At 41.1% G+C, this 6,664-nt stretch overlaps 1 protein-coding gene across 1 annotated transcript; it reads left to right on the top strand.

The window, feature by feature from the left end:
* Positions 1–413: 413 nt before the first annotated feature.
* Positions 414–5,301, top strand: LOC100193992 (uncharacterized). The gene is made up of 5 exons (NM_001139057.2): positions 414–677; positions 1,183–1,313; positions 3,535–3,639; positions 4,036–4,296; positions 4,842–5,301. The coding sequence occupies exons 1-5, from the start codon at positions 641–643 to the stop codon at positions 4,977–4,979; spliced, it is 672 nt and encodes a 223-aa protein (NP_001132529.2). The 5' UTR covers positions 414–640; the 3' UTR covers positions 4,980–5,301.
* The last annotated feature ends 1,363 nt before the right edge of the window (positions 5,302–6,664 follow it).

The following is a 6,664-nucleotide window of genomic DNA, read 5'->3' on the forward strand; positions in this document are numbered from 1 at the left end:
AATCCCACATGGCCAAATGGGGGATGATGACTAGTCCGAAAGACCAAGGGAGTCTAGGCATTCTAGAGAGCATAATGATGAATGAATGTTTGTTAGTAAAATGAATTAGGAACATTTCTTAGGGGTTCGAGAATACTTGGTTCAAACTTATCAAAGCGAAATATATGATCAAAGGAAACTTTTTTCTGTCAACTGTTAGAGGAGCGTCTCAATTTTGGAGAGGGTTGCACAAAATTAAACACTTTCAAATGCGCGTATGGAACCGTTTGGCCCATAGCCAAGCTTTTTTCTGCAAACAATTAAATTGGGCTAGCTCGCTGCATAGTTCGCGGCCCATCGAAATAACCTCTCTCTCTAAAGCCCTCCAGAAGCCCAGAAGCATATATTTTCCTTTTCCGTTGCATCCTCTTTTTGATATTTTTTCCTTTTCAGTTTGGCATCAGAATCAGAAGAACTCCAACTTGCGTCGGCAACCGCGAAAAGCGGAGGGAGGGGGAAGGGACGTGGGACCGATCCAATCATCAATCCACTAGCTTCACTGGGAAACGAAGAAAGAACATAGGACTGATCCGGTCGGTGGGACTTCCTCTCGAATCGCCCCGATCGAGACCCTAGTTGCCCCACGAACCGAGGATCCAAGATGAGTTTCCTGTTCGGGAAGCGGAAGACGCCCGCCGGTAAGACCTTCCTTCCAATCCTGAAAGAATCACTGTGAAATTTGGTCCGATTGCTTCGTCTAGCTGCGTAGTTTGTTTTGTCTATGATGGATGATGATGAGGTATTCCTTAAAGATTAGACACTGACGATGTCTTGTGCTGGGCGAAACCATGGCCGAGCATGGAAGGATTTATTGGCACACTTTGAGCGGGGCGTGTAATCGGGGAGTTGTGCGAGCTCGGGATTACGACGTAGGGGCTTCCGCAAGACTTGTAATATTGTGGAATTGGGCCGGCAGCTACTGTGCTTTATTAGTTATAGATCTGTTCAAGCTTTCCTCCTCTTTGGATTATTGAATAAAATTAGCTTGTACTATACAGAAGTGGCTTTGAGGAATAATAAGTTCGATCTTTTATGATTTCCTTCGAGGAAAACATCTCTTATATCTTCATTCAATGAAGATAGCCTTACATTTCCTACCTTATGACATATGGTTTTGCTACTTATGACTATTTCTTTCATCAGAGCTGTTAAGAGAAAACAAGAGAATGCTGGATCGATCCATCAGGGAAATTGAGCGAGAGAGGCAAGGATTGCAGGCCCAGGAGAAAAAGCTCATCACTGAGATCAAGAAAACAGCTAAAGAAGGCCAGATGGTATGAACTCTGGTATCTTTTGGAACTTGGAACTCATGTTTTGATTTTGTTCCTGTTATTTTAGACCGCTTCATATTGGAATTCGTGAAAGTCTTTTTTATAGAAGAATTCCTTTTGGAGAATAGCTTATATTTCAATTAACCTTCAACCATGATCAGGGACAAAGCCAGAAATTACTGATAGGTGGGGCCAAGGGCTAAAATATTTTTATTAGGGGGGATAACTCGATATTTTTGCCGAATTAAATACCATGAGTAAGAGAAATTCATTTAGCAGAGAAGGTGTGTTATGGCAAGTAGAGTGCCAGACAGATTATATTAGTTTGGTTTGTTAGGAAAGAGAGATTAGGAAATAGAATTATTTGCTAGGAAAGAATAGTCCAAATTGATGAGGACTCGTTTAGGAAATAGAATTGTTTGTTAGGGAAGAAGAGTTCAAATCGATAAGGATTCCTCCTTGTTTATAAAATTAAATTATTTGTTAGGAAAGGAGAGTCCAAATTAATAAGGACTCTTCTTCTAGTACGCTTGGGAAAACAAGTCCTCTAGAGACTAAATATAGAGGTCATGTAACTAGATGAGGCAAGCAAGATTTAAGAAGGGGCATCTGTTTCGGCCTCCGAGCACCTTCTGTGCTAGCCCCGAGGCCACTCCTACGCTGGCCCTTAGTGCACCTCCTATGTCAGCCCCTAGGCCAACTCTTTCGACCTCAGGACGCCCGATGCCTTGACATTGGGGACTTCCTATCAACGAGGGAGAAGGCATGTGATTCTTTATAGGCGCGCATGGCGCATCGTCGTTGGTCGTTGTAGCTACCATTCCTAGGTCTCGACACCCGCCATACTACTCCAGGGGATTCAGGTGGTTGTACACATGCAACATGTCCGGAGAGTGTCCTAAGGCCCGCGTCTCCAAGGGAACATCGACATCTGCAACCATGGCCACCAGCACAGCTCGAGGTTACGCTATCGTAGAAGGGTGGATTAGTGTTATGATAGCGCTGGACAAATTATATATGTTTAGTTTATTAGAAAAGAGAGATTAGGAAATAGAATTATTTGTTAGGAAAGGAGAGTCCAAATCGATAAGGACTCCTTGTTTAGGAAATATAATTATTTGTTTGGAAAGAAGAGTCCAAATCGATAAGGACTTATCCTTGTTTAGGAAATATAATTATTTATTAGGAAAGGAGAGTCCAAATCGATAGGGACTTTTCTAGTTCGCTTCGGAAAACAAGTCCTCTAGAGACTATAAGGCCTCCTTTGGAACAAAGGAAAAGTAAAGGAATTTTGAAAGATTGAAATCCTATAGGAAAGTTTCCTATGTGGCCCTTTGAAACAAGGGATTGAGTTCCTACAAATCCTATAAAATTCCTAAGGAATGAGCAATTATAGTGAGATTTTGGAGGATTTCTAACATGAGGTCCAACCTCTTGGAATTTTTCCTATGGAATTACAAGTGCCATGCAACTCCATTTCTACATTTTTCCTATCCCTATGTTTTACCAATTCTGCATTCCGAAGGAGGCCTAAATATAGAGATCACAGAACCTGGTAAAGGCAAGCAAGAATTAAGAAGGACAATCCTTTTGACCTTTCCTCTTGCTCGGTCGTGGGCAAGGCCCCGATCGGCTCCCTTGCGCTACCTCAACCTTAGCCGCCACCATGTGCTTGGCCCCCTCCGCCCCTCCATCCGTCCATCCATGCACCCCTGACCGTGATGATATAATGTTGTAGAAATCTTATGTATACATCAGTTACCATGTGTGTGGGAACTTGGGACTAAAAGATATGTCCACCTATTTTCACTTTATCTGAAGACCTGTGCATTTGGTTGATAGCCACATTTTGCCACAATAAAGTCAGGGAAATTTTACTTTCGGTTTATGGTCGGTCGGTTTGTTGACAACTTCAGCGTATTACATTTTCTTAGGCCCATGTGTGCTGTGTCGCTTGTCAATTGTCATAGGTCCGATCTGTCCCCAAGCTTGCAAGACTCCTAGATAGATCTTTAAGGTCAGCTGAGGGGTCTAAACTTATATTATAAATTATTGTCAAATATTTTGTATTTACTTCAATAGCATAGCAATATTAACCTGGCAATTCAATGTCTTGCATCTTCAATTTACAACGCATAAACATACACATAAGTTGTGTTCATTGTTAGAGTTTCATTCGTTTTGCATGTAGTGTTTGTGTTCTGACTTTTTGTTACTGTTATAGGGAGCTGTCAAAGTAATGGCCAAAGACCTTATTCGTACCCGGCATCAGATAACAAAGTTCTACCAACTCAAATCTCAGCTCCAAGGAGTTTCTCTAAGAGTTCAGGTAGCCATGTGTTTGCTCTTATCCTCTCTTGATGTTGGTACCTTATAATCACCTTATCAAACATCGCTACCATGCTACATTAAGTTTTTCATGTTAAGTGGCAGGAGCTCTGCCTTTCAATTAATATAGAAAAGAATCATGCTACATAAAGTTATCCAAGTTTATGTTGGTTTAGTGACTTACCAGTGTCATCTACTGGCCATCAAAACCAAGAGAAGTTTTTGGCCATTATTTTGTATAGCATTATTTTGTGCTTCTTTGTTGTTATTTGGCTGTAGAGAAAAACATTTTTATGGTGAAGTCCATAATTTTTGTATGATTAATTAAATTTTGCATTGTGCCATCCATTTTCCATTTTCCATTTCCCTTAACATCAGATATGTGTAACTGTTGCAGACACTAAAATCAACTCAAGCTATGGGTGATGCCATGAAGGGCGTTACAAAGGCAATGGCTCAAATGAACAGGCAGCTAAATCTGCCAGGGTTGCAGAGGATAATGCAAGAGTTTGAGCGGCAGAACGAGAGGATGGAGATGGTGAGCGAAGTGATGGGAGATGCCATAGATGATGCTTTGGAAGGAGATGAGGAGGAAGAAGAAACTGAGGAGCTTGTGAATCAAGTACTTGATGAAATTGGCATTGATATCAACCAAGAGGTGATTACCGTAACAATTTTACAATTTTCACATGTAGTAGTTCCTATTAATTCGTTTAATCTTATCAGGTATTATTGCAACATTATTTTTTGTACCTACTACCTAGTCTGATAGTTTCTGTTTTTATCTTTTCAGAAAATTGCCCTGTCCCAATTGTACCTTTTTAGTTTTTTTTAACATGCTTTCTTTATTGATTGTGTTTTATATAAATGCTATGTGTGCCACCTATATCAAAATATTTTATGATTTTCAGACTTTTGCACATTAACATGGTATATGCTCGTGTTAGAAATAGGTCTGCCATACATTCCTTTTTTTTTAGATCATGCTGCTTCAAAACAAACAAACAAAAAAGAAATCATGCACACAAGGAAAAGTATAGCTCTTGCAATGCTAAATCTGACTTTTGAAAATATCCCCATGGTCATGTATGTGTTTGATCGGGATTGACACTTCTGAGTCTGCATGGATAGGTGTTTGGTTGGATAATACTGCAGAGTGAGAAAACTTAATGTATATAACCGTACCGTATTTTGTATTTGCAGCTTGTTGGAGCCCCGTCGGCCGCTGTTGCTCAACCTGCTTCAGCGGGAAGGGTTGCCCAGGCTGAAAGTGCTGGGAATGCTGACACTGGAATCGACGCCGATTTGCAGGCAAGGCTGGACAATCTGAGGAGAATGTAGGTGCTACACCAGCAAAAGAGTAGTGCCTTCTAGCTCTGTTGCCTGCGAATGTGAATACCTAGTCAATCAAAGCAAAACGTTTACAAGCCAGTGTGTATGTTGAAATGAATGAAGCGTTCGATATGCCGGTAGTAATGACAAATGTTAAATATACATATTTACAATTTCTTCCCCTCTGAGTTCATGATGGATTGATGCCTGCAGATGCGGCATGTCAGCTGCGTGCTAACTGTGATTTGCAAGCTGTTGCTTAAATACACAGCAGATATCTAAGCTTTAAATTGCCATGCTTCCTTTCCGGCGATTCAACGTCGTCGAAGCTCCGAATCGTTACTCATCAGGCCTTTTTCGGTTATTCTCATTACATATGGATTGGATGGGATTGAAAAAAATTAAGAAGTTTGACTTGTTTTGGATTTAAACCCATCCAATACCACTAAATCTATATGGATTGAGAGCTAACCGAACAATCTCTTACATGGTGCGAAAGGGTCAGGTTTGGAATCACCTTTAGGGCTTGTTCGTTTGTCCAGGAATGGACTTGAAATCGTTCCAGCTAATCAAAACTTATATAACTTAGAGAAGAAATCCAGCTAGGAATTGTTTCGGGTCTCTGTTCCGTGAAAACCGAATGACACCTTAGACCTCCCTTTGTGACTAGAGAATTGGGGGAAATTAGAGGAAATTGAGGACATGTTTGAGAGCAAGGGGAATCGGAGGAAATTGAGGGGCTAAAATCCCCTTGAAAATGGGATTTTAGCTACTGCAATCTCCTCTATTTCTCTAGCTTCCAAACAACCACTGAGGCCCTGTTCGGTTACATTCGGATTGAGGGGATTAAATCCCCTTCTATTCAAATAATTTGACTAGCAAATGATTCAATCTAAAAAGAAGCACTAAAATTATTCTAAAAAGGAGCTCTTTCATCATTGAAGTTGTGAAAGAGTTGTTTCATTGGTTTGAATTTGAAGATGTTTCATTGGTTTGAATTTCAAAAAAAACCCAAAAAACAAAAAAAAAATATAAAACCACCTTATGAATAAATGGGGGTGCTTGATTCATTCACACACTTTCACCTCCAATTCTCAAGCCTTCTCCTTCATTCACACACTTTTATCTCAGTTTTGATTTAGTTGCTTTCGAAACTCCATTTCAATATGGATCCAAGGTGGAGTCCCAACTATAAAACATTCACAGACTTGCTCAACGAGCAATCTTTGCAACATTCTAAGACCCCTATCGGTGCGGGACAAGTGTTCTTCGACGATCTTTCTTCCATCCACCATCAACGAGAGGAAGTTCCTGTTCGTTCGCATGGCCTAACCCCTCAGCCTATTTTTTTCTTACTCGTATGCTCCTCCTTCATACCCATACCGACCAAGTGCCAATGCCCTTACTTCTACTTAGGCTCCAATTATCCTTTTTAGATGGGAAGGTAGACATAGCATCGGCTTCAACAAAGATAAACTATGCCATTAACAATCCTAAGCTCATTGTCCCAATGTTGGCAATAGAAGAAACACCTAGGGCATCTGTCGGTACCCAAAATCAGGGGTACCCTCTCCTAAAATATGAAGACTCCGCACCAATGCGACGTCCCTTAGCCACACGGAGGACCGCGCCTGACCCCACTGGATGAGCAGGCCAAAGGGCGCCACATGGCAGGGAAAGACACCACACCCCAG

This window comes from Zea mays, chromosome 7 (genome assembly GCF_902167145.1).
Source record: "Zea mays cultivar B73 chromosome 7, Zm-B73-REFERENCE-NAM-5.0, whole genome shotgun sequence".
NCBI lineage: Eukaryota > Viridiplantae > Streptophyta > Magnoliopsida > Poales > Poaceae > Zea > Zea mays.

Excerpts from the sequence above, each read along its gene's own strand:
- LOC100193992 (NM_001139057.2), top strand. The coding sequence starts at position 641 with ATGAGTTTCCTGTTCGGGAAGCGGAAGACGCCCGCCG. Across the intron at positions 678-1,182 it reads GAAGCGGAAGACGCCCGCCG|AGCTGTTAAGAGAAAACAAG; the intron begins GTAAGACCTTCC and ends TTCTTTCATCAG. Across the intron at positions 1,314-3,534 it reads CAGCTAAAGAAGGCCAGATG|GGAGCTGTCAAAGTAATGGC; the intron begins GTATGAACTCTG and ends TTACTGTTATAG.